The sequence below is a fragment of the Erinaceus europaeus genome, chromosome 12 (assembly GCF_950295315.1).
Source record: "Erinaceus europaeus chromosome 12, mEriEur2.1, whole genome shotgun sequence".
Classification (NCBI taxonomy): domain Eukaryota; kingdom Metazoa; phylum Chordata; class Mammalia; order Eulipotyphla; family Erinaceidae; genus Erinaceus; species Erinaceus europaeus.
This window is the reverse complement of record NC_080173.1, coordinates 6,076,822-6,104,200: the sequence shown is the minus strand read 5'-3', so window position 1 is coordinate 6,104,200 and position 27,379 is coordinate 6,076,822. Positions and strand designations below refer to the sequence as shown.

Genomic DNA, 27,379 nt, shown 5'->3' with positions numbered 1-27,379 from the left:
TTGGGGAATGTTCATTTTAATCATTCTGGGGAATTTTTTTTACTATAATTTCTACAACTGTCAATCAATCAATCAATATATATATATATATATATATATAATTGCCCTTTTTTCCCCCTATGGTCCTACCTTCTCTTATTTTCTAAGTCATACCTTCAACTATTAATACTTCCAAAATGTCTTTATTTATTTATTTATTTATTTATTTATTTTTCCCTTTCTCTCCCTGGGGCCTCATGGAATTAGGGTTCAGAACCCTCTAATCTTTTGACCTCTTCCCCTCTGGAAGTATGAACCGAGATTCTTTTTGTGGTGCAAAAAATGGGATTTCTGGCTTCTGTGATTGCTTCTCCGCTGGACATGGCTTCTTTTTTAAGACTCTGCATACTGTTTCTTATAGGGGCTGCATGAGTTTCTAATCCTATTAACAATGTATAGACTTCCATTTTTTTCTCTTTTTTTATTTATAAAAAGGAAACACTGACAAAACCATAGGATAAGAGGGGTACAACTCCACACAGTTCCCACCACCAGAACTCTGTATCCCATCCCCTCCCCTGATAGCTTTCCTATTCTTTAGCCCTCTGGGAGTATGGATGGGCCCAAGGTCATTGTGGGATGCAGAAGGTGGAAGGTCTGGTTTCTGTAATTGCTTCCCCACTGAACATGGGCATTGACATACTCCCAGCCTGCCTGTCTTTTTCCCTAGTGGGGCAGGGTTCTGGGGAATTGGAGCTCCAGGAAACATTGGTGGAGTTGTCTGTCCAGGGAAGTCTGGTTGGAATCATCGTAGCATCTGGAACCTGGTGGTGGAAAAGAGAGTTAACATATAAAGCCAAACAAGTTGTTGACTAATCATGAACCTAAAGGCTGGAATAGTGCAGATGAAGAGTGTGTGTGGGGGGTGTCTCTGTTTAATAGATAGCTAGTAGGCATATTTTAGTTATATTCCAAAGGACCTGTGGCTTTACTAGTTTTTTGTTTTGTTTTGTTTTTTTTCCCTGAGCCTCAATTCTGATATGCAGGTGGATCCAAGTTATTGTCTGAGGAGATGATGTCATGGCTAGAAAAAGGACCAGAAAGCTGGATCAGGGAAGAGATTAGCTCCCAAATATGGGAACGGTGTATAAATATTATTGACTGTAAACCCCATCGATTTGATCTGATCGGATCTGGGGCCTATATTCAGCTTAGGAGCCTATGTGACCTCTGCATCCCTGTAGATCTGAGCTCACATTCTGTGGTCATGAGTAGGAATATTCCAAGCTGCCCCAATATGAGGACCCATCTTCCTCAGGTGGAGCATAGAGTATGTTGTTCAGCTTCCTTTAGAGGATGGAACATTCTCTACCATTGTTGATCCATGTTGAGGGCAAGGTCCTATGGGGGACCTACAAAGGAGTGTGTTGTGTTGTTCCTAATAGAGATGACCAGTAACAATGGAGAGCGGGATTTATTTGAGGTCTAAGCCCATCATGTCTTTTTGGGAATCTCAGGACTCCCCAAATAAGGCCCCAGCTGATTGGGATGGCCTGATAGTGACTAAAGAGTCATCGTTAAAGTATGCCAGTCTCTTGCCCTTATTCAGCTTTTGCAGTCCACTCTTTGATAAGGATAGCTTGGGAGTGAGGGAGGGAAATATAATAGGAAATAGATGAGGGTATCTAAGTCTAAGTAGACACTATTTCATTAGGAACTTCATACTGATTCACTGTAAACTATTGTGTACTTTTGCTTCCAGGTATATATTTTGCCCTAATATATGGATACATGTGAACATATGCCCTATCTTAAGGGACCTGGTCTATATCTAGGTTTTGGAACTTTGTTAGGAAGTGAACCACTTGCAATGGAATTAGAGAATCCTATGAAAGGAAAGGTCTCACCTGAGTGATGAGGCTGAAAGGTTAACATTCCACGTCTGACGTCTCTGGACACAGTCTGAAGTGAAGCTTACGGAGGTGGTACTTGTTGCGTTGATTAGGTTGGGATCAGCAGATGCGGTGTGAATTGAGAAAAGCATGTAGAAAAGTGAGCCCCACTCTAGAGGTTCCAGGACTGGGGAAATGTAGGCTCTATTGAGGAAGTGGGAGGTTCCTGCTGTCTTAGGGTTAAGAAGACAATAGCTAGTTATTGCAATAATCATATTATTTGGCAATGGGGTTAACTTTGAAAAATCCCTTTGTTAGGATTTGCTATATCATACACAACATCACCATAATTTATGTCCTTTGATATTATTTGTATATAGCTGTGCCACCAGTTGCTTCTGTTCTCCCTGGTCTAAGCTTTTAAGAGAGTCAACATATCAAAGACTTGGCCTATAGTCTGTGCATTAAAAAGTTTGAGACATTCAATCAATTTTTCCCCTCTCATTAATTAAATAGTGATTTATATGACTACAAATTAATAAGAGTATACATAAACACCATTCCCACCACCAAAAGACTGTGTCCCATCCTACCTCTCACCCTCACTCCCTTACCCCCCTCACCCCCACCACCCCTACCCCATAAAGCCAAACATCCACCCTCACCCTCAGCCCAGGGTTTTTACTTTGGTTCCCTACTCAGACTTCCATTTTTTTTCACATCCTCACTTGTTCCAATCTTTTTTTTTTTTTTTTTTTTTAGTACGCTATTGCCACAGGGTAAGGGAATATCTGACTGTGGTTTTAATTCTCATTTCTCTAACAATAAATGATGTTAAGCACTTTGTCCAGTCTCTAGATCATTTGTATTTTTTCTTTAAAGAAGTGTCTATTCAGATCTTTTATTTTTTGGGGGGGAGTGAAGTGGGGGAGGTTTCTTGTTCTTTGTTGTTGAGTTATATGATATTTTTAGTTATTTTATTCAGTTATTTATAGAATTTTATAATAGAAACCTGTCAACTCTGGGATCAGAGATGCCAGGAATGAGGCTTGAAGCTGGGGTCTTTGGGACTTCCTGTAAGTAGATTTAGTGTGCTACCAGTGCTCAGTCTCCATGACCCTCTTGATGTATCTTACCTGTCTGTTCCTTGTCAGGCACGTTTTCAAATGTTTTCCAAATTTTCTAGGTTTCCTTTTGATTTCTCTGATAGCTTCCTTCAATGTAAAAGCTTTTTAAATGTGTCTTTGTTTAAGTCCCATTAATTAAAACTTGACAGTGGGGTTGAATCTCCAAATAACGTTTCTGATGTTAAAGCCTTAGAGCATACCACCTATATTTTCTTCTATGTATTTTATAGTTCAGGCCTCATACAAGTCTCTAATTCATTTTGAGTTAATCTTCATATGTTAAGTGACTGTCTAGTTTATTCTTCCTTCCTTTCTTCCTCCCTCCCTCCCTCCATTCCTTCCTTCCTTCCTTCCTTCCTTCCTTCCTTCCTTCCTCTCTCCCTCCCTCCCTTCCCTCCTTCCTTCCTTCCTTCCTTCCTTTAATGTAAGGCTCTTTGGTTTTCCCAACACTATTTGTTGAAGAGATGTTCTCTTCGCCTTTGTTTGGTTTTACCTCCTTTGTTATATATGTTAATATGTTTTGGGGTTTATTTTTGGGATCTCTATTCTATTGTATTCATTTGAATACCTGTTTTTACTCCACTAATACCATATTTTTTTTAGTTAAAATATACTAGTGTTTTAGTAATGGTTTACAAGATTATACTATAACTGAGGTAATAGTACACTAAGTAGTAAACTATAATAGTGTTCCTACCACCAGAGTTCTGTGACATTCCATAACCTATGCTATAGTTCTTACAAAATCTTTGAGACGGTTTCAGTGCCATAGTGTTTTTAATTTTTTAATTATTTTTATTTATTTATTGGATAGATCCAACCAGAAATTGAGATGGAAGGGAGTGATAAAGGTGGGAGAGACAGAAAGACACTTGCAGCACTGCTTCACTACTTACAAAGCTTTCCCCCTGCAGGTGGGGACTGGAGTCTCAAACCTGGGTCTTTGCACATGTGCGCTCAACCAGGTGCACCACTACCCAACCCCTAATCCTATAGTGTTTTCATTACTATTCTTTTTTTAACTTAACTAATTAATTTTATTTGATAGGATATAGGAAAATTGAGAGTGAAGGGAACTATAAAGGGAGAAAGAGACAGACATCTGCAGCACTGTTTCGCCATTCATGAAGCTGCCTTCTTGCAGTGGGGACAGTGGTCTTAAACCTGAATCTTTGCTCGTGGTAATGTGTGTGCTTAACCTGGTGAGCTACTGCCCAGCCACTTAATTACTATTTATTTGTAGTGTAGTTTGAAGTCAGGGAGTATGCTATCTCCAATTTCTCCTTGTCTTTCAGATGTAACTTTAACAGTATAAAGCAAACAAACTTGCAAACAAACAAACAAAAAACAGTAATAGCCAAACTGTTAGACTCTCTGAAAATTATGGGGCCAATAGGATAATTTACCTAGATAGTCTGCCTGATTTACAATACACTTAATCCAGGTTCAAGTCCAATCTACCACACTGGAAGAAGCTTTGGTACTGTGGTATTCCCTCTGACTCTTTCTAGAGAAAAAACAAAGCATCCTGGAGCTGCAAAGCCCAGTGGTAACAAAACAAACAACAGTAACAACAAAAGATAACTCTGGTAGTTATTAGATGGAGGAAGGAAGCAAAGTGGGGAAATGTGGAGTGTTTTATTTGGAGTGATGTTAAAACTGTTTTATGGGAACAATAACAGCAATAACTATACAATAAATCCTCATTTAACATTGATGATAGATAGTTTGGTACTGTGACTGTGACCATGGACTGATTGATATAAACAAAAGTTAAGCAATCTCTGTATAGATGTAGTCACGAAAACATTACCATACTTCTAAATAGTAGTCCAAAAACACTTGTAATTTTAAGCAACCATTTCTATTCATTTATTTTCTCAGTTGATTACTCCATTTCAGCATCCTGTATGGAGGGAGGCTTCATGGTTTCTCTAGTATGGATTAATCCTATGAACCTATGGATTCTGGCAAAGATTTGAAGTTCAACTTCATAACCTATGAGGACCAAGTCTAGGCCATAGGGTATTAAAACACTGCTTTGAACAGTTGAGTTTTTGACACAACATTCATGCCTCTGTTCTTTCATTTTGTATCTGTGGACGTACCTTCCTTTTGTTCTTTGATCCTTCAGTGATTTCTGAGGGGTTATTTTTGTTTGTTTATTTTGTTTTAAATTTTGTTGTCACCGGGGGTTCATCCCTCTGGGATGACTATTCCGATAGAAAGAGAGAAAGAAAGAGATTACTATGCAAAAGCTTCCTTAAATGCTATGGAGGCCAGGTTGGAATCTGGATTACGTTTATGATAAAGGGAGCTCACTATTCAGGTGAACTATTTCATTAGCCCTGTTTCTGAGTTCCTTTTTCTTTTGCCTCTATTTTAAAGCTTAGTTATGTACCTGGACTTCTTTTTTTATAGGATATATTCTGCCTACCATTTCAATGGGCTTCTCTGTGGAAGTTGGACACTACCTCATTTTATTAGGTTACCAAATGTGGGAAGTCAGATTTAAATAAAGACAGTGCTCCCCCATGTACAAATGAATCAGAAGAAAGGAATCAATAAAGAGAAACAGAAGGCTTACAAAAGAAGCAACAATAGGAAGTGAGAAGAATAAGGTATACTTATTCTAAATACTGATATTGTAGGTGTGCATTTAATGAAATTCTAAGAAAGGCAGAGCAAATGCAAGTCTAAAAATAGAGGCTAACAAACAAAAATACCATTAAAATTCTAAAGTATATTTTCAGAGCTTCCAAAAACCTTCAAAGTTTTGTAGGACCATTGAAGTGTGATTAATACAGAATTTTGACTTTCACCACAGCCCTTCACCACCAGGGCTTTAGGATTTCTTGTATTGCTTTAGTGTTTGCCGATTTTTTTTTTATGCAAAATGTCTATTATTACACTCTTGACTGTTTTAAAAAATGTAATTAGTTACCAATTAGTGGAATGTATGTGTATAATATTAAGGTTTTAAATGCTTTTAAAAAACAATTATGCCCCTTTCTTCCAGAATAACTTTCAACTTTATGATTATTAACATCTGTGGCTTGGGAGCCATGTCAAATATTTGAGATTTCCCAATTCTGGACTTTAGTTTCCTGTTTTGCCTTTTGCTTTGGCAGGCCGAGAAGAGTTTGTAACTCTTTTCTGAAAGAGATAGTCTATGCAGTTATTGAATATATTCTAATCAATAGATGTTTGACATCTTTCACCCATTATTAAGAAAGTAGGAAAAAGGAATTTTGATCACAATTTTTTATTTGTCCAATTTAGATGTTTCTCCAAAACAGATTATGAATTACTTATTTTTATTAGGTACAAAGAAAATTCAACTTTAGTGCATTCCATCAGTTAGTGTAAATTAGATATGCCACTAGCATTAGTATTAAAGCATTGCATTAACACTGGAAAGCGTCTCTAGATTCCATATACAAATTTACTTTTTTTCCTTATTTATTGTATTTTTTTTTCATCTTGGCCTCATTATGTCCGGTAGGCTAGTTCAATTTTCTTTGTTTACCATTTCTCCCCCTCATCCCAGAGTTGAAAGGCCAAGTGCACAAACAGAGGGTTTGTTTTGTTTCCAACCAACCATGGAACAGTTATATCCCTTCATAGCAATTGGCTTACGGGAAAAAAGACAGAGAAGCAAGTTCATCATGTGCAACTTGGTTGACTAGACCCTTTTCAGAAAGCAGCCTGGCATCAGAACTGTTAGGAGGAGGCAGCTTTTTATGGACTAAATGAAAAAGTGATAATAAAAAAAATTAATTGTTGTCATAGACTAAAAGAGAACTTTGCTTTGACAGTGTGTCCAGAGTACTTTGTTCTAATTTTCCTGACAGTAAGTAAAGTTCTGTTTTGTTATGCTATTTCAAATATGTGGGTGGACCTTGCTAAAATCAATTTGTTTTTCAGATGTTTCCATATATTTGCATCTTTTCTAGTACAGAACTAGTGATAAAATTTTTCTATTTTTTTCAAATAAAACTTTATTATATCACACAAAAGTAAAGTTTAGGAAAATAGTAAAGTTAATTTTTTACTAGTTGAGGGAGAATTTTCTTAGTATTTGGATATGCAAGTCTAAAACAATTTTGAAATCTCAAAAATAGTATCTGTTGTTTTATTTGAAAATGTTTAGGCAAAACAAACTTCTTGTGGAGTTTCTTTTTCTTTTCTTTTTAAATTTACTTTCTTTGTTTCTTCAGTTATTTATGGACTTTGAATTCAGAAACTTGAGATATGGTATTTTGTTCTTATTCTTTAGTGAACTAAAGTTTCAAATACTTTCTGTCTTGGTTGTTATGTCATGGACTACCTCTTCTATAAGAACTGTTAAATCTGTCAATAGAAGGTAAATACTGCAAGTAAATATTTTTTTAGGGCTATACTTAGTAAATATAATTGTTCAGATGAGATCAATCAGAATTTTTATGTTTTTTATTAGTCCTGAATTTCTATTGAAATGTAAAGGATGACATTATTATTAGTTAGAGGAGATAAATTTTATTACTTTACTGATATAGTTGAATTTCTGCTATAAAATGTCAAAATGTGAAATGTCTTACAGGTTCTGAAACAACCTTTTTTTAATGCTCTATGTTATTGTAAAATTGTGATAATAGGCTCTCCTCACCATTATCCACTTTACTGAAATCACACACACACACACACACACACACACACACACACACACACACACACACACACTGCATTTTACAAATGTAGGAAATAATTTGCCTCAAAATATGACCAAAGTTTTTCCTTTTTTACTCCCCCTTACATGCGTTTTTCATATACTTATTTTTTTCTAATTTCTTGATTAGTTTCCCCTTGTGTGTTTAATGAGGATATATGCATATGAAGCAGAAAAGTGTGTATCAGCAAACACAAGCACTTCTGTGCAAGAATTTTCTTAAGAAATGGAGGATGAAAAAAGAGACCACTATGGTATGTTTCGAAAGTCTTCCCTTACCAGAGTTATTACTATTCATTTACTGATTTTCTAATGATGATTTCAGTTCATATCTTTTTTTTTTTTTTGCATCCAGGATAATCGCTGGGGTTCAGGGCCTGCACTATGAATCCACTGCTCCTGGAAGCCATTTTTCCCATTTTGTTGCCCTTGTTGTTACCCTTGTTGTTGTCATTATTATTGTTGTTGCCATTGCTGTTGTTTTTGCTGGATAGGACAGAGAGAAATCAAGAGAGGAGGGGAAGACAGAGAGGGGGAGGGAAAGATAGACACCTGCAGACCTGCTTCACCGCCTGTGAAGCGACTCCCCTGCAGGTGGGGAGCCGGGGCTCGAGCCAGGGTCCTTATGCCGATTCTGAGCTTTGCACCATGTGCGCTTAATCGGCTGCGCTACTGCCGGACCCCCTCAGTTTATATCTTAAATGGTGAACTGGATTTATTGATTTTTGTAGTTGCCTTTAGTTATACTTGTTGAATTGATCCACAGACATTTCTGAAAAGTAATAGAGTTGCAAAGACTAGAATTATTACTCATATTAAAACAATAAAAGGAAAGTAAGTCAAACTTTGACCATATATTGTACCTGTAGCAACTTTTAATTTGCTTAATTTCCAGAGGTCGGGAATGTAGCTTAACATTGTGGAATGCAGGAAGAGGTTATTAATGGTAAACCACTAGGCCGTCTCTGTCACTGTTTCTTTTCCTTTGATTTCATTAGGAAGTTATGACAACTGAAAGAAATGTCGCTATTTCGGTTTGAGCCCCCGGCTCCCCATCTGCAGGGGAGTCGCTTCACAGGTAGTGAAGCAGGTCTGTAGGTGTCTGTCTTTCTCTCCCCCTCTCTGTCTTCACCTCCTCTCTCCGTTTCTCTCTGTCCTATCCAACAATGATATTGTTATTGACAACAACAATAATAACTACAACAATAAAAAAGGGCAACAAAAAGGAATATGTATATATGTATATATATATATATATATATATATATATATATATATATATATATATGTTGCTATTTGCTATCTATCTAGCTCAACTAGCATGTCTGTATTGTAAATGTCAGAGGCAGATGTTCATGCCTAGATATTCATCCTACTAGTCATCTGTGTAAGTCCTATGATCAAATAATTCTACAGCTTATACTATATGCAGAAGTTATGGCACTTGAGTATGATATATGTGACTGTTATCTAAGTATGTAACTTTCATCGGATTCTCTTTGTTCTTCAGAGCACTAAAAATTGGAATTTGTCTTGAAAATACCTAGGCTTTGGGTGAGCTCTTTAAAGGGATACAAATTTAAATTCATTCTTATTTTTCCTTTCTGTGTTATAGGAATTGCTGTTCCCAATACTTCTAGGTCTATACATGGGACTATTTGCTCATTTCAAAGAAAATATCCATTTTCCTGGAATGTCACCTCACAACTTTGGAAGAGTAGATGAATTTAATGATACTATTTATCTTATATACACACCGATCACTAATATAACCCAGCAAATAATGAACCATACTGCATTTGCTTCTTTTTGGAAAGGTATGAATACTGTTGTCAAAAAATGAATTATTGCTACTGTTTTAGATATTTTTGTAATATGTATATGTGTCTAATCGAAATGATGGTGGTTGACTATACTATTGTGTAGATATTAAGATGACACATATTTGGTTAGTTTCTCTTCACATAAATTAGTCTTTTAAATTTTTTCAAATTGTAGTGTGATATAGGAAGACAAGCATTCCTGATGGGATTTAAGTTCAATGATAGATTTATAATTTCAGATTTGTGGAATAGTGCCCATGAAAAGGAATATGCCATTGGTATACCCATGGGTTTTTCTGTAATGTGAAAATGCAGTGATTAAAATTTACAATCCATTGAAAATCATCTAAACAAGAAATTAGGTCATGGTCATTAGACAATGTTAGATCAGTGAAAACTGAGGATGGGTATTCTTTTTTGAATTGCCACTAGGGTTACTGATTGGGCTTGGTGCCAGCACTATGAATTTGCCCTGTGACCCTTTTTATATTTTTTTCTTTTCTTTTTTACTAGATAGGACAAAAAGAAATTGAGAGTATAAAGGGAAGTCAGGAGGAGGAGAGAAAAACAGACACTTGCAGTCCTGCTTCACTGCTTATGCAGCGTCCCCCTGCAGATGGAGACTAGGGGCTTGAAAACCCAGGTCCTTGATCATGGGGATGTGTATGTGTGTGCTCAACCAGGTGTACCACCACCAGGCCCAGGATGAGCACTCTAAAGATATTCTGTTTTGCATAGCATACAGTATCATTTGTTAATATTCTTACTGCTCTGTATTATGCCTGAGCTTACTACATAACTGAGCTGACCAAATCATGTATTTTATTTGCAAGCAAAGTTGATACACTCTTGCCTTCTAGTCCTTTTATTGGAGAAAAAAAAATGCTGTTTTATCTCAGCCACTACCAAATTGCAGCCTTCTACTGGTTGATTTTCGATTTCTAATGGACACAGTTTCTGTTTGTTAGAAAGAGTCACCTTGTGGTTTTGGTTCCTGAATAAGGCAAAAATCTTCTTGGGTATTTTGTTTCAGTAAATCTGCCATTTGGAGTTCTCTATGTAGTGACTTCTACAATTACCTCTTTTTTTAAGTTTTTTTTTTAATGATCTTTATTTATTTGTTGGATAGAGAGAGCTAGAAATTGATAGGGGAGGGATGGTAGAGAGGGAGAGAAACAGAGAGACACTTGCCACACTGCTTTATCACTTGCAAAGCTTTCTCCTGGTAGGTAGGAACTGGGGGCTCGAACCTGGGTCCTGGGTCCTTGTGCAGTGCAATATGTTTGCACAACCAGGTGCGCCACCACCAGGCCTTCTACAATTATCTATTTTTGTTTACAAATTCTCTCAAGCATACTTATCATTGCATAATATTTTTATGTTCCTTCAACTTAGTTTACTATTTGTCATTATTAAAAGATAATATTTTTCATGCATGTCTCTAGGTTTTAGAAGCTAAATAATTAAAGTAAGTGTTCTTCCTTGTCTTTTGGGATATTGGATTATTTTAATTTAATAGAAATGAATTTTTGTTTAATACCAATGAAATATACATATATATTTATTTTTATAATTTATTTTATTATAATGTATTTTGGTCAACCTCTGTAACAATAGTCTATGTCTGTTTTTACTTTGTAATTTACAGAAGGAAGAGTTATCGGAGCACCAAATCAAAAAGATATGGATAATTTACTAATAGAACATTTTCCATTTGTGGCAGGAATCATTTTTAAAGACCCTCTCTCTTATAGTTTAAAGTTTTTCCAAGGATATAACATTCCATTCATACAGGAAGATCTTTTTTCAGGTACTTCTATGTAAAGTATCGTTATAGCATTTTCCTTGTTTTCAATGGAAGTTGTAGGTCGAGTCGGACAACAGAGATACTTTCAATGGCACAGGTGAAAAAATTAACTAAGAACTTTTTATTGCTGAACTTATACCAAAGCCAATGATTTTGGGAAACATTATTAATATGACTTTCAAAAAAAATCACCAAGTCATCCAACATATATAGAACAAACTCACAGGTATATGTTACAAAGGATATAGGTGGTAGCCGAGGTGAATAGGGCTTAGCCTCTGAGACTTGAGTTCAACAGGAAAGTCAGACGCTGATCAGATAACAGGTGCATGGAAAGGTCCAAGGAGACTTAGACCAGGGATTCCTAATAAGTTTACGACTAGAGAAGTCTTATCTAGGGAATGGATGTTTAAGTTAATGTAGTAGGAATAGCACATGTGAGGCATAGAGGTATTGTGTTTCAGACAGGAGGAGGTTAACATAGTAGGAATAGCACATGTGAGACATAGAGGTATTGTGTTTCAGACAGGAGGAGAGGGATGAAGACTTTCATGTAAAAAAGAGGGGGCACCTGTTAGTATACATGGATAAATATCAGTATAACTGAACAGGGAACACTAAAAATATTTGACTGGAGATTGAGGATGAAGTTACTCGAGGACTAGATGCTGTGGTATCTTGTGAGCCTAGGTTGGAGGAGAGCCACAAAGGTACTTTAATCTGGGTAGAGAAGTAATTTGAATTCTAAGTCCAAGGGAATTCTCTCTATATATCTATGAATCATTCTCTCTCTCTCTCTCTCTCTCTCTCTCTCTCTCTCTCTCTCCCTCTCCCTCTCCCTCTCCCTCTTTCATTTTAAAGGAATCATGTCAGAGGAGATAAGCCCGAAAGAGAAGGATGAATATAGGATGATCTCACTCCTGGGCAGAATTTATGAAACAGTAAATAGAAAGTCAAAACACAAAGTAATACTTAGACTGGGTTTGGCTTATTACACCAAAAGCCCATGATGCTGGGTAGGAAACTTTAGTAAGGGGTGAGAGGGAGTCTTTGAGGTCCTAAGCATGATGATGGAAGAGGACCTAGGCTGGGAATAGGAGTGCTCTGTGGACACATATCATGGTGAGATGAGAAATTGTACCCATCTGTTAACAACTGTTTTGTAACATTAACTCCATGAGAATGTATATTTGTCCAGTCACTGCAAAGAGCGCTCTGGAGAACTCTCAGAATGCTAGAAATAGACCTAGTCTTTGACAAGGCAATTCTCTCTTGGGGATATATCCTAAGAGAACATTCTTGATATGGGCCAAAGAAGGTACTACAAAGCTGTTGTGGAGAATGGGAAAAAAGGACAAAAACTGAACAACAAAATTAGCTGATAGTAACCTGGACCAGAGTACAGACCACTGACCAGGAGAGAGGTGAATACATTTGAAGATCTTTCCAAATGCAGAATTCATGTCCCTAATATAACTGATTCTTTTCCACTTGTTCACTGAACATCTACTCTAGATCTACATTTTTGTTAACAGTTGGGGGTTAAAGTGAACTAAAGATAGAAACTGCTTGACTTATTTAAACCAGGCCCAAAGGGAAAACCACATACTGTGGCAGGTAGTGAGAAAAGCAGTCAAAGATAAAGCAGGGTTAGGGCTACAGCGTGCATGTAGTTGCTCTCCTCTGTAGATAAAAGTTCTGGTTGTTAAAGCTCCCTTGAAAATGTTTTTTTCATGGATCTGTGTTTCTTTCCCCTGACAATACTGAATGTGCTCTTTCATGTGTTTACAGCTCATTGTTGGAGTTTCAATAATTTATATGTTTCATGTTTACTGGGAAAATACTGGAATAGAGGATTTGTGGCTGTACAAACTGCAATTAACGCTGCTATTATACAAGTAAGGGGAGTTCTAATATGAATGTAAATTTGTTCCAGAAACATCAAGATTTTTGTGAAAAATTATATACTTACATAAACACACACCCATGTCTCCATATGTTTACAATGAAGCAGATACACAATTGCTTAACTTGGATTTAGATAAATGAATGCATTAATTTTGTGTTCGGGGCAAGGTGGTGATGCACCTGGTAGAGTGCACATGTTACAGTGCACAAGGACCCAGGTTTAGGTCCCCGGTCCCCACCTGCAGGGGGAAAGCTTTGAGAGTTGTGAAGTAGGGCTACAGGTGTCTCTCTCTCTCCCTCTCCCTCACCGCTTTCTCTTGATTTCTGGCTGTCTTGATTCAATAAATAAATAAAGATAATAAAAAATCTTAATTTTTTAAAAAAGTTGGTGTTAACTTCAGGTTTTCTAGTAGTAAGAGAGTAGCAGGAGATTGTAGGAACTTTTAAAAAATTTTTAATTATCTTTATTTATTCTATAGAGATAGATATTGAGAGGGAAAGGGGTGAAAGAGAGGGAGAGAGACAGAGACACCTGCAGCCCTGCTTCCCCTGCAGGTGGGGGCTGGGGCTTCAAACCTGGATCCTTGTGCATTGTGACAGGTGCACCCAAACAGGTGCCTCACCACCTCCCCCCCCTTTTAAAAACTAATGAATATATCCTTTATAACCATAGATCAAGATTAAAACCAGGAAATCAACAATGATGAAATCCAATAAATTCATCCATTAGCAGTTTCTGTACTTTCAATGATGGTTTTGTTCATTTAAATCCTACTTTAGGTCATGACAAGTCACTCTGTGACAGAAGAGCTGATGTCAATTACTGCTACAACTATGAGGACCTTACCCTTTATTTCTAAAGACCTTTTCCAAAATGAAATGTTTATTTTAGTCTGCTTGCTTTACTTTTCTCCACTGATATATTTTGTGTCACTGAACGTAACAAAAGAAAGAAAAAGGAGCAAAGCCTTGATGAAAATGATGGGTCTGCAAGATTCAGCATTCTGGTGAGTGATTCTAGTAGTTAAACACAGTACAGGAAAATTAAATATCAGAAAACAAATGTTTTAAAGAGTGTGGTGTAAGCTTCATATGTGGGTCACTTTTTCCCCCTTCTGACTGAAGATTTTAATTTGGGGGAACTGGTCAAGATGGCATAAGACAAGCAAGCTTTGTTCTCTTTTACCAAAACCATCACAACAGAAACTACAATTTCAGAAAGCTAGCATAGAAATGAGTGTTGAGCCCAGGGAGACTAATAACAAAGAAAGACAGAAAAAAAAAAGCCCAGAATACAGTGAGCAAGGACAGAGAGACTGGCACAACAAAAGATATGCTCCCTGTTTTGTTTGAGAAATAATAAATGCCTTTTTGTAGTGGAACTCTGGGAAATATACAGGGAGTTTACAAGGAGAGAAGAAAGATGGAGTCTGTGTGAAAAGAGCAGTTCAGGGCTTTTCCCATGGAACAGAAACCCTGCCCACACCTAGAACAAGTAGGCATATATCAGGCTTTCCGATTTTAAGTGAAAATCAGGATGTCACTGGATATTTGGATGTGATTTCTTTTCAGGTTTGTTGCCTTTTAGTATGCAGAAAACCTAAAACTTAAAGGCTGGGCAGCAACCCACCCAGTTGAGCACACACAAGGTCCCAGGCTCAAACCTCCACTCTCCATCTGCAGGTGGGAAATTTTATGAGCAGTGAAGCAGATCTGACTCTTTCTCTCTTCCTTTCAACTTTTACCTGTCCTATCAAACAAAGTAGGAAAAAAACGGGGCAAAGTGGCTCCCTGGAGCTGTGGGTTCCTAGTGCCTTCACAAAGCCCCAGCCATATCCCAAACAAACAAAAAAAAAAACCCAAACAAAAAACCTAAAGTTTTCCAAAGTGAACGTATTTATAAAAATCAGGGCATCTGTGATATTATGTAACAACCATATTTTACGCACAAAAAACACCTACTATAATAAATATACATTTTAAACAGATTTCACTCTTTGCATGTGGTATCTGAACTGCCTTATTCTTTGTCGTGCAGTCTTTCATCTGTATAGTAACATTTTTCATTGTGCACTAGTCCCTACAGCAAGTTCCTTTTCCTAGATAATATTTTAAATTCCTACCTATAGCAGTTCCCTTCTGTATTCAGGAAGTGGATTCTGCAAATGTGGCATACTTTTTCAAAAATGATGATGTTTCAAATAGTCTGAACTCTTTCAATTGTATGACATCTAAAAAAGAGCCAAATAAGCAGCAAATATGTTCTGCTGGTATGCTGTTGTTGCAAGTTCCTTGTTTTAACACTTTTACTATTTTCTCCAGCTATGAAATTTCTTATTACATAATTTTATGTAGATGAATAAACTCTGGACTGAATGATAGACCTGCAGGTGTTTTCTAGCTTTGTTATTGATTTGCTTTATTGACTCTAAATGGATTTGTTAACTATTGAAGGGACTGAAGTTTAATCACTTATAAAATATGAGCATTAATTAAAGCATTCTTTTAAAAAATGGTTATTTATTCCCTTTTGTTGACCTTGCTGTTTTTTATTGTTGTAGTTATTAATGTTGTTGTTGTTGTTGGATAGGACAGAGAGAAATGGAGAGAGGAGGGAAGACAGAGAGGGGGAGAGAAAGACAGACACCTGCAGACCTGCTTCACCGCCTGTAAAGCAACTCCCCTGCAGGTGGGGACCTGGGAGCTTGAACCGGGATCCTTACACAGGTCCTTGTGCTTTGTACCACATGCGCTTAACCCGCTGCGCTACCACTCGGCTCCCAGAATTAAAGCATTCTATATACTTGCTTCAGACTGAATTCCATTTTAATAACAACTTCATAAAGTGTGAATACTGGCGCATCTAAAGCAATACAGCTATATTACATTTAGTATTACTTAAAATTGCCAATAAATTAAATGTAGCAGTTATATTAAATGTGATCAAATATAATTAAATACACTCAAATTTAATATCATTAGTTGATTAAAAGTTAATATGTGTGCCAATTGGCTTATTTTAAATAAAGAAATCATGAATAGAAATAACAAGACTGGAAAGGAGTTAGAAGACTTATAAAGTCTAGTCATGATGTCAAAAGCCATGGAGTGGTATTTCTCTCTCTCTTTCTCTGTCTCTCAACCTCTATAAAGAAAGCTGTTGGGAGCAGTGGCATTGTGGAGGAACTATGCCCCAGTGACAATTCTGGTGGGGAAAATAAAAAAAAGAAAAGAAAAGGAAGAAAAATCGGACGCAACTATAGCTAAGGACCCTTGAGAAAATTAGTTGGTGTATTCATACAGAGATCTTTTATCCAGCAGTACATACGTACTACTGTATATGCTGAGTGATAAAGGCGAGTTGCGTAAGACCGTATCTACATGATATTACTATTCAGTTAATGTTTCTAATATTTATATCATACATGAATTCAGAGCTCTGCCTGGTCAGTGTGCAACAGAACAACTACACTGTCATAGTATCAGGAATATTGTAGATATTAGGTGGTAAGTACTACACTATTCTTTAAAGTTTTGTATGTTAATAATGAATGATTTCACTTATAGACAGGACTTAATATAAGTAGGGACAAGGAGGAGAACACAGTGAAATGTGGACTGAGCATGGTGTATTGCATCAAACCAAGGACTCTGGAGAAGGGGGAGGCAAGGGCTGAAGAGAACCATGTGGTCCTGATACATAATTATATAAAAGGACTTAGGTTGTGAGTGAGAGTGTTCTGCAGAGAACTTTGGCAGGGAGGTGAGAAATTATACCCATGTGTCAATGACTGCACTGTAAACCACTTACGTCTCCAGTAGAAATGATAAAAAGAAAAAAATAGGGGCTCAGGCCTTGATGCACCTGGTTAGGTGCACATAGTATGAAGCAAGGACCCCAGTTCGATCCCCTGGCTCCCCACCTGCATGGTGGTTGATTCACAAGCGGTGAAGCAGGTCTGCAGGTGTCTGTCTTTCTCTCTCCTTGTTTATCTCCCCCACTCCTCTCAATTTCTCTCTGTCCCGTCCAAGTCCAATAAAATGGAAAGAAAAATGTCTGCCAGGAGCAGTGGATTTGTCTGCAGGTACCAAGCCTCGGCGATAACCCTGTAGGATAAATAAATAAATTAATTAATTAATTAAACATATGTGTGTGTGTTTAAAAAATTTCACAGTAAAGTTGAGAGAATTGAAATTGGGTTTTTCTTTCTTTCTTTAGGCTCTCCTGGGGTTTACTCTATGGTGGCATCTTGTTTATTTTTTCCATATTCATTTCAGTTATAATCACAGCAACCCAAACTATAGTCATGACTGGTTTCATGGTGATATTTTCACTCTTTTTCTTATATGGCTTATCATTGGTAAGTTCATTTTTCCTACTTTATTTTGTATGTATCATATATGATCTACTGTGTATCATATATATATATATGTGTGTGTATATATATATATATATATATATATATATGCAAGTTAATAACTCATTAAGTTATACAATCACTTTCCATCATGTCTACTTGTGTATGTTTATATTTGTGTGAAAAAAATATATAAAACCCTGCACTAATGTAGTAATGCATCAAAAAGAAAAGATAGTCCCCACCTACAAGGGGAAGCTTCACAAGTGGTGAAGCAGGGCTGCAGGTGTCTCTCTGTCTCTCTCCCAATCTCCCCGTCCTCCTGATTTCTGGCTGTCTCTATCCCATAAATAAAGATAAGAAAAGAAAAAATATTTGAACAGGCCCACTGTCTGTCTGTCCTTCCTTTCTGAAGGATGTGCTATCCTTTTCTAATAAATTTTCACTTAAAACTGAAAAAAGAAAGCTAGTTGACTCTAAAAACAAAACAAACAAACAAAATATACAGTGGAGAAGCAATTACAGAAGCCAGATTCCCCATCTTCTGCTTTCCATATAGAACTTTGGTTCATACTCCCAGAGGGATAAGAATATTAGGAAAAGACGGCCAGATTGCTCTGAACTCCATTTCCATCAGGGCCCAGAGAAAGAAGAGAAAAAAAGACATTTAGAAGTAGTAATAGGTGTAGAGGTGTTTCAGAAAGGAAGAAAAGGCAGAACCATAGGAAAAAATGGGCAAATGTATATAAATACAGACAGATAATTATAGAAATAATAGTTAACTCACACCTGTGACCTTGGGAAAACTCTTGCACTTTGCAATGAAGGGTTGGGAATACAGAACTCTGGTGGTGGGCACGGTATGGAATTATACTCCTGTTGTCCCATAATTTTTTAAATCAATATTAAATTATTAGTAAAAAGAAGAAATTAAAAATTAATGGATGGATGAACAAAGAAAAATACTTGACTTTAAAAAACTCTAAGTGCTTTCTAGAAAAAATGAGGGTTCTTGAGGCTTGTATAATCCCTTTCCCTCAAAATCATGTCATACAGTTGTTTTGTTTGTTTGTTATCTTTATTTATTGGATAGAGACAGCCAGAAATTGAAAGGGTAGGGAAGATAGGGAGAGAGACAGACACCTGCAGCCTTGCTTCATCATTTGTGAAGCTTTCCCCTTCCAGGTGGGGACCGAGGGCTTGAACCTGGGTCCCTGTGCACTGTAATGGGTACATTACACCAGGTGTGTCACTGCCCAGCTCTCATAGGGTAGTTTTTCACATCTCTCCTATTCTTTATAATGTCATATATTGCTATACCCATGTCGCTCCCATCTTCCTTCTCTCACCAAGAGCCTTAATTTCTTCCACATTCCAGGTTATTTCCTTTGAAGAGTATTTGAGTGTTCTTTCTTTATTGGGGAGAGGAGGGGGAGTCCTTTTTACAAATGAGCTGAAAGCTGATGATCTGTATATAATTGCACTTAGTGTTTTTGATTAAAGTATCACTGATGTAAATGTGTTATGACATAAAGACCTTTATTGTGTTACCAGTGATTCCTATCAAGCTAAATATACACAACAGCTGTAACAGTCTTCTCTCTCTTTTAGATGGCTTTAACATTCCTCATCACTGTGTTGCTAAAGAAAACTGTCCTCACCAACTTGGTTATATTTCTCCTCAATCTCTTTTGGGGAAGCATAGGGTTCACCGTATATTACCGACTACTTCCTTCAGCTTTGGTGTGGGTTATGAGCATTTTCAGTCCCTTTGCCTTCTCTGCTGGGCTGAGTCAGGTAAGAGCAGAGCTAATTGGTTTATTACTGAAATTGAAGAGACTTTGATGCTTCATGACCAATATTCTTCCCAAATAAGAACTTTCATTCTAAATAATTCTATTCTATAACTTTATTTTAAAATACTTTTATTACACTGTAGAAAGGTTGTCATCTCATAAGGAAACTTGAATAAGAAAATCTTAAATAAAGCAGTTTTCAAATATAAGATCTATTCTCACTTGAAGTATTTTCTGCCATTTTTTCATTCTGTCATTTTATTAAATGTTTTGAGTAAACCTAGTTTTAAAACCTCCAATTTGAAAAACTTTCAAGACAGTTCAGCAAATACATATATAGTTAGTATACATATATATTCAGTTTAGCAAGGAATTGCATAAGGTAAATCAAAATATTCAGTAACTAAATGAAGAAATACAACACTACTACAACTTCAGAAATTCCCCTTCGCCCTATTAGTAAAAGTTGCATGGTAATCACTTCTTTATATATTTTTTTATTACAACCTAAGAAGTTTTTTCTAAATATAACTTTTTTAGTTTTATCTTTCTTCAACTTTATATAGATGATGTTGCACAAAGTTCATGTAAAAATCTGGTGGGAGTCACTTCACAGGTGATGCAGCAGGTCTGCAGGTGTCTATCTTTCTCTCCCTCTGTCTGTCTTCCCCTCCTCTCTCCATTTCTCTCTGTCCTATCCAACAACAATTACATCAATAACAACAATAATAACTACTACAACAAAGAAAAAGAACAGGGGCAACAAAAGGGAACATAAATATATAAATTAAAAAAAAAATCTGGCTACTTTTCACTCAGTAAAATGACTCAGAGGTCATGCATAGTTGTGTGTACGATTTGTAATGACACCACATGGGTAATTTATAAAGTCAGGGTGTTGTTTTCGATGGGTTATGTTGTTTTCGCCGGGCTGGCTTCACGGGCAGGTAACAGACGACCAGGGACTCATGGTTGAGCTGTAGGCAGTATCTCTTTATTCATGCAGGACGCAGCACAATCTAAGATGAGCTAAGTTAAACTCAAAGTACAGTACCGTAAAACTCACAATGCTGTCTTTATATATACTTGCGAAGTAGGGTGGAAACAGGATGTGACATAGAGAGGGTGGAGAGAAAAGTGACTGGTGAAAATCAGAGTGTGACAAAGAGGGGGCAGAGCAGGCAAGAATCCTATCACTGAACCACAAATGCCCTGGAGGGAGAGTGGAACTTGTTAACAGTGGTTATGTAAATAGAATGAAGTGGTTATGTAAATAGAATAGTGTTAAGCAGGGGGGATTTAAACCAAATGAAACAGAAGGGGTCTCATGCATACCAACATCAGGGTATCCCATTCAAACATTTTTACGTTTTGTAGGTATTTTGCATTAATGAATACCTGAGTTTTGTGGAGAGTGAATGTTGGAAAGTATTGAGTTTCAGTACTAATATTTGCAGTACTCCCATATATATGAATGTTTGATAGTGTTAGCACAGCCCTGATAATGTAGGCTTCTGTTGTTAAAAATGATTTTCATTTGAAAAGATAGTAAGTAGTGTTTAGCTGGCTTGGCAACTTCTTCACTTGTTTTTTGTTTGTTTGTTTGTTTGTTTGTTTTGTTTTGTTTTTTCCACATATAGTTCTTTGTCTGAATCCTTGGAAACCATGTAACACAGTGTGCATTTGGATATACGGTGTCTCTGATAACAATATGTTCTCTTTCTGTCTGTTTAAACTGAATTACATGGGCGCAGGGGTAGAGAGCATAATGGTTATGCAAAGAGACCCTCATGCCTGAGGCTCCTTCAAGGTCCCAGGTTCAATTCCCCCATACCACCATAAGCCAGAGTTAATCAGTGCTCTGGTAAAAATAAAATTAAATAAATAAATAAGTAAATTGCACTTCTAGAGTAACTTCAAGATTGTCATGGAATGTTAACAGTTTAAAATAAATGGAGAAGTGGTATTCTCAAGAGTGAGGAACTGAACTTTCTGTGTTGGTATGCATCTAGTTCTGCTTCTGGGATCTAGTTCTGCTTCTGTTACATTGCTTGACATTGTGGTCTATTTACATGGTCTTTTTTGTTACATTGGTTTGGTCTCACTCCCCCCTTCTCCGGGAGATTTGATTTAGCCCTTGCTAGTTTCAGGCTTCTTCCTTCTCCCCACCCCCTACCCTACTTACTTCCTGAGTTCCTCTCTGCCACTGGAGGAGGAGAAAGATGCAGGACAGATTGGTGTGGTGATTCGATTAGTTTAGATTAGTTTTTTAACCGTTCGCTCGTGAATAAAGATTAAACTGCGTTCTCCGCTCAGCGTGTTTCCCCGGGTCTCTGTCTACCGCTGCGAGCTAGCCCAGCATACTGGTGCCCCGAACTTTGATGACATTTCTGGGTTCTGATTTCAGCTTTGCTGGCCCTCACATGTGTTTGCACTTCCTCCATTTAAGCTCCTCAGCCACTTCCAGCTCAGAGGGTTATGATGGACACTAAACGTGATGTGAGAAGCACCTGCAACAAAGCCTACAACTATGGCAGCTTCTGCTACATAACAAAATAAACTCAAAGCTTTGCTTTCAGTAATAACTACATAAAAAGAGATAAATGATCATATCTGGAGATGCTTCAGAGAACTTATATTCCTTCTAAAATGTGGATTCCTTTGGGGTGTAGAACAGACATTTTACAATATTGCAGTGACTTTATAAAAACAAGTAAATTATCTACAATACAAATTTTAATTTTAGAATATTGCATTTAAATAGTTTTTTCCTGAGGTAACATTGGGTTATACCCCTCTATGCATCAGATTTTGGTGTGTGTTCTAACCACACTGTGTCCACCAGCAAAGATCTAGTTTCCTCCCGCCACCAATTAATCTTTCTTTAATTATACATCACACCTTTCACTTCCTTCCTTTGATAGCCACTATTATGCTGTCAGAATTTAAGGGCTGGTCTTGTCTGAACATTATATTTTTAATATTTTATTTATTTTTTAATGAGAGACACAGAGAGAAAGATACACACAGAGAAGGAAAGCAGAACATTGCTCGTCTCTGATTTATGGCGGTGATGGGATTGGACCTGGGAGCTCAGAGCCTGCAGCATGGAAGTCTTTTACAGAACCATTATGCTGTCTCCTCAGCTTAGAACATTATATTTTTTTAATTCAGTATTCCTTCTACTGTTGTAAATAGTATTTCTATTTCTATAACTGAGATACTTTTAATTAGTAACTTCATTATAACTGTTTCCTGAAAAAGCTAGCTGATAATTCATCTTACTGATATGCTAAAATGTTATCTATTTAACTGAAATACTACTTATAATACTTTACAATACAACTGTTGATACATGGGTAAAATTTCTGATCTGGGAGTCGGGTGGTAGTGCAGCAGGTTAAGCGCACGTGGCACTAAAGCTCAAGGACCGACATAAAGATCTTGGTTGGAGCCCCCGGCTCCCCGCCTGCAGGGGAGTTGCTTCACAGGCAATGAAGCAGGTCTGCAGGTGTCTGTCTTTCTCTTTCCCTCTCTGTCTTCTCCCGTCTTTCCATTTCTCTCTGTCCTATCCAACAACGATGATATCAATAACAACAACAATAATAACTACAACTATAAAACAAGGGCAACAAAAGGGAATAAATAAATGAAAAAAATAAAACTTTAAAAAAAGTTTCTGACCTAACTGGGCTAGGTGTCTGCAAAAGACTCTCACCCCAACTTAGATCCTTTTCTGCTGTTGTGTACCAGTGCCTCAACCATTAGATCCTCCAATAAAATAATCTGGAAAAAAAAAACTAAAAACAAAACAGTAAAAGCTTTTTAATTTTAATAAATAAATTTATTAAGTAGATACTAATTTAATTTTCTTGTTTGAATTTTAGATTATCCATACAGAACGTAACATGAATGGTGTAATGTTTCCTGACCCTTCAGGAGACTCATATATAATGATAGCAACTTATTTTCTGCTGGTTTTCGATACGTTTTTCTACTCAGTATTGACTTTATACTTTGACAGAATCTTGCCGTGTAAGTAATGGTGAATTTTTCTCCTGACTTTACAGCTTTTGATTACACTGAATACTTTTAAGCTCATAAAATACAATTGAAGAAATAAATTTATTTTTTTAAGTGGGATAAATAGAGTTAGAATACAAAAAGAATACATAGCAAATATTTCCTAACACAGTCTGAATTATTTCTACGTCATACAAATTGTATAGGTCTGAAGGATTTTTTTTTTTTGGTGTAAATTTATTGTTCTGAGTTTATGCAGAATAAATAGATACTAATGATAATTATATAGTATTAAATTGTGCTATATTTTGCAAGGCCTCTTGAAAATGTTTTGAAAGAATGATGTTTGGGATTGTATCAGAATAGGTTGATTTAAATTAATTCTTAAAAATATTTTTGGCTAGGGGCCGGGTGGTGGCGCACCTGGTTGAGCTTACATGCTACAGTGTGCAAGGACCCAGGTTCGAGCCCCTGGTCCCCACCTGCAGGGGGAAAGCCTTATAAGTGGTGAAGCAGGGCTGCAGGTGTCTCTCTGTCTCTCTCCCTCTTAATCTCCCCTTCTCTCTCAATTTCTGGCTATATCTATCTAATAAATAAAGATAATAAAATTATTTTAAAAAAGAAAAAAAAATTGGCTAGTGCAGAGTCATTAAATGATGGTAGCACTTCCTACAAATATTTATTCTTACAAAAATGGGAGAAGACGGTAAATAATTCATATATAGAAAGGACCTCCAAGGCAAAACAGGCAATTTTTCCTTGTTTCTGGAAGGACTACTTGAGATATCAATTTCTTAAATAAATAACTAAATGAAAATTAGAACATGCTCAGTATTTTTCTGAAATTTTTCTCACAGATTCTTATAGATGTGTGTTGGTCATGGGGTTTCTTTACTTACAAACAACTAAAAACTTCACATAAGCCCAGAAATCCTTCATAAATAATAGAATTGAATTATGTGGCAAAATCTTTTTTTTTTATTCCTTCAGTTTTAACTGTATTTAGGTTCGTCTCACATGTTTCTATGCATCTTTTTCTATGAATTTTGGTCTTTCTCTTTCTTCTTTTCATTTCATTTCATTTCATTTCATTTCATTTCATTTTTTTTTTTTTTTGCCTCCAGGGTTATTGCTGGTGCTTGGTGCCTGTACTATGAATCCACTGCTCTTGGAGGCTATTTTTTCCCTTTTGTTGCCCTTGTTGTTTTATCATTGTTGTTATTATTGTTGTTGTTATTGCTGCCATTGTTGTTGGATAGGACAGAGAGAAATCTAGAGAGGAGGGGAAGACATAGAGGGGGAAAGACAGACACCTGCAGACCTGCTTCACAGCTTGTGAAGCGACCCCCTGCAGGTGGGGAACCAGGGGCTCCAACCAGGCTCCAACCAGGATTCTTATGACGGTCCTCGTACTTTGCACCATGTGCGCTTAATCCGCTGCACTACTGTCCGGCCCCCTGAATTTTGGTCTATCAGCTGTGGTTAATATCTGAGGACACTTAATTACAAATATAGTTTAATTTCTTTTAGATCTGGAAAATAACCAAATAAATATAAAAATAAATACATCTCCATTTTTATTCATGTCCTACACAGCTTTAAGTAATAGTTTCTATCATATTGTGGTTAAATTATTTCCTTTTAAAATATATACATATAATATTTATTTTTATATTAATGAGATATACAGAGAATGATACAGAGAGAAAGACCAGAGCACTGCTCAGCTTTGGCTTATGGTGACTGAACCTGGGATCTCAGAGCCTCAGGCATGAGAGTCTTTTGCATAATTATTATGCTGTCTCCCCAGCCCAAACTATTTCTTAGGCACATAAAAATGATTATAACTGGGCAGGGGTAGATAGTATAATGGTTATGCAAAGAGACTCTTGTGCATGAGGCTCCAAAGTCTCAAATTCAGTCCCCTGCACCACCATAAACCAGAGCAGAGCAGAGCAGTGCCCTGGTTAAAAAGAAAAAGATTATCATTATTTTAAGTGTCTTAGGGGTTTCTCCCAAACACTTTCTAAAGTCATTCTTCTAAGTATTTTTTTATTCCACATTTCATTCAAACTTTTTTTCATTTTATTTTATTTTTATTGGGTATGAGTTTACGATCAGAAGCAAGATACAATAGATTGTACATGTGTAATATTTCTCAGTTTTCCACATAAAAATTCAACCCCTATTGATCCTTCTCTGTCTTCCAGGACCTGAACCTTCCCCACTGTCACCCCGACCCCAGAGTCTTTTACTTTGGTGCAATACACCAAACTCCAGTCCAAATTTTGCTGTGTGTTTTCCCTTCTGTTCTTATTTTTCAACTTCTGTCTATGAGTGGGATCATCCCATATTCATCCTTCTCTTTCTGACTGATCTTATTTAACATGATTCCTTCAAGCTCCATCCAAGATTTATATTTTTAATTTATATTTTGTTGAACTCTGTTATATTGGTTAACATTCATTGTGATATGCCATTTCCTTTGAATTCTTACATATCCAAGACCTTTTTCTGTATTCTGAACAAGACTTTGTTCACTGTTTTAAATCATTGATACAATATTTCATTGTCTTCATTAATCAGTTGGAGATGAGCACCATTATTCTCCATTATTTTTTCTGAACTCATCACTTTGCTTCCAAAACCAACGGGCTGAAAATAAGGTTATTAAGAAAGAAATGGACTTGGAATATCTCTCTGATGATTCCTTTGAACCTCTGCCCCCAGAATTCCAAGGAAAAGAAGCCATCAGGTGATTGATCACACCTATACTATTGATAATATGTTGATGTCAAATATTAGTAACAAGGTGAGCTTGAGGCAAAATATTAAAAAAGAAATGTGTCTTTTTGTAATGAGTGAAGCATTGAACTCCTTCTACCGCCATTACAGATGATGACTTTTAACTGCAATTTAAAGGGGGAAAATTAGTTCTGTGTGTTACCACTTTACCCTCCTTGTCTTTTCCAGTCTCTCTATTTCTCTGTCTACTGCCTCTCTTTTTATTTCTGTTGCCAACAGGGTTATCATTGAGGCTCAATGCCAGCCCTACAAATCTACCGCTCCTGACAGCCATTTGTCTCTCCCCTCTCCCCTTTTCTTATTAGACAGGACACAGAGAAATTGAGAGTGGAGGGGGAGATTAGAGGAAAAGAAAAAGACAACGAAAGACCTGCTCCACTGATCATAAAGCCTCCCTCCTACAGGTGGGGAGTGGGGGCTTAAACCCAGATCCTTGAAAGCCAAGGTGTGTGGCTCATTTGGGTGTACCACAGCCTTATACTTTACTTCTTTTATCTTTATGCAGCAAGATGCTTTGAAGGACTGTTTATAACAGGCTCATATGAAGAGTTCGTAAAATGTCAGTGTTCTCTGACGGTTGATTCTTTCTCAGAGACTGTGGGCTTGAACCCAAATATTTATTAATTTTAAAAAGCACAAAGATTTTTCTAGTGTGCACTAGTAAAAAAAAATTGTATAGACCCCTAAGCATTAGTGACTTATTTAGATCCTAATATAATGCTTAATATATACAAGAAATTAATTCTTACAAAAATTAATGGAAGCAAACTTTCCCCCATTTTACAAAAAAAGAATGTGCTGACAGATTAAGTCTCTTGCCTAATATCATACATTTATAGATGGGGAACTGGGATTGGAATCCCATCTAGTTTCTGATAACATCTGCTTAGTATAGAGATACAAGGAGACAGTGAAAGATAATAAAGTGGATCTATAGCTAGGAAGTGAATTTTTTTTTTTGCCTCTAGGATTATCACTGGGGCTTGGTGCCTGCACTACAAATCTACTGCTCCTGGTGGCATTTTCCATTTTGTTGTTGTTGTTGTTGCTATTGTTATTGATGTTGTTATTGCTGCTGTTGTTGATGGCTAGGACAGAGAGAAATTGAGAGAGGAGGGGAATCTGAGGCGAGGAAGGTAAATTCATCATTCCT

The 27,379-nt window shown here is 36.8% G+C and overlaps 1 protein-coding gene across 2 annotated transcripts in view; it reads left to right on the top strand.

The window, feature by feature from the left end:
- The first annotated feature begins 6,642 nt into the window (after window positions 1-6,642).
- Window positions 6,643-27,379, top strand: part of ABCA6 (ATP binding cassette subfamily A member 6) — a 67,457-nt gene continuing 46,720 nt past the window's right edge. Inside the window, exons 1-10 of one of the 2 annotated variants that reach the window (XM_060202643.1) lie at window positions 6,643-6,851; window positions 7,837-7,960; window positions 9,322-9,523; window positions 11,178-11,339; window positions 13,128-13,234; window positions 14,025-14,251; window positions 17,464-17,605; window positions 19,214-19,399; window positions 23,286-23,433; window positions 26,008-26,176. In XM_060202643.1, coding sequence (XP_060058626.1) covers window positions 7,865-7,960; window positions 9,322-9,523; window positions 11,178-11,339; window positions 13,128-13,234; window positions 14,025-14,251; window positions 17,464-17,605; window positions 19,214-19,399; window positions 23,286-23,433; window positions 26,008-26,176 — 1,439 coding nt within the window. In that variant the 5' untranslated portion in view covers window positions 6,643-6,851; window positions 7,837-7,864. Of the gene's footprint in view, window positions 6,855-7,836; window positions 7,961-9,321; window positions 9,524-11,177; window positions 11,340-13,127; window positions 13,235-14,024; window positions 14,252-17,463; window positions 17,606-19,213; window positions 19,400-23,285; window positions 23,434-26,007; window positions 26,177-27,379 lie in introns of both variants that reach the window. The other variant, XM_060202642.1, reaches the window with a different exon arrangement.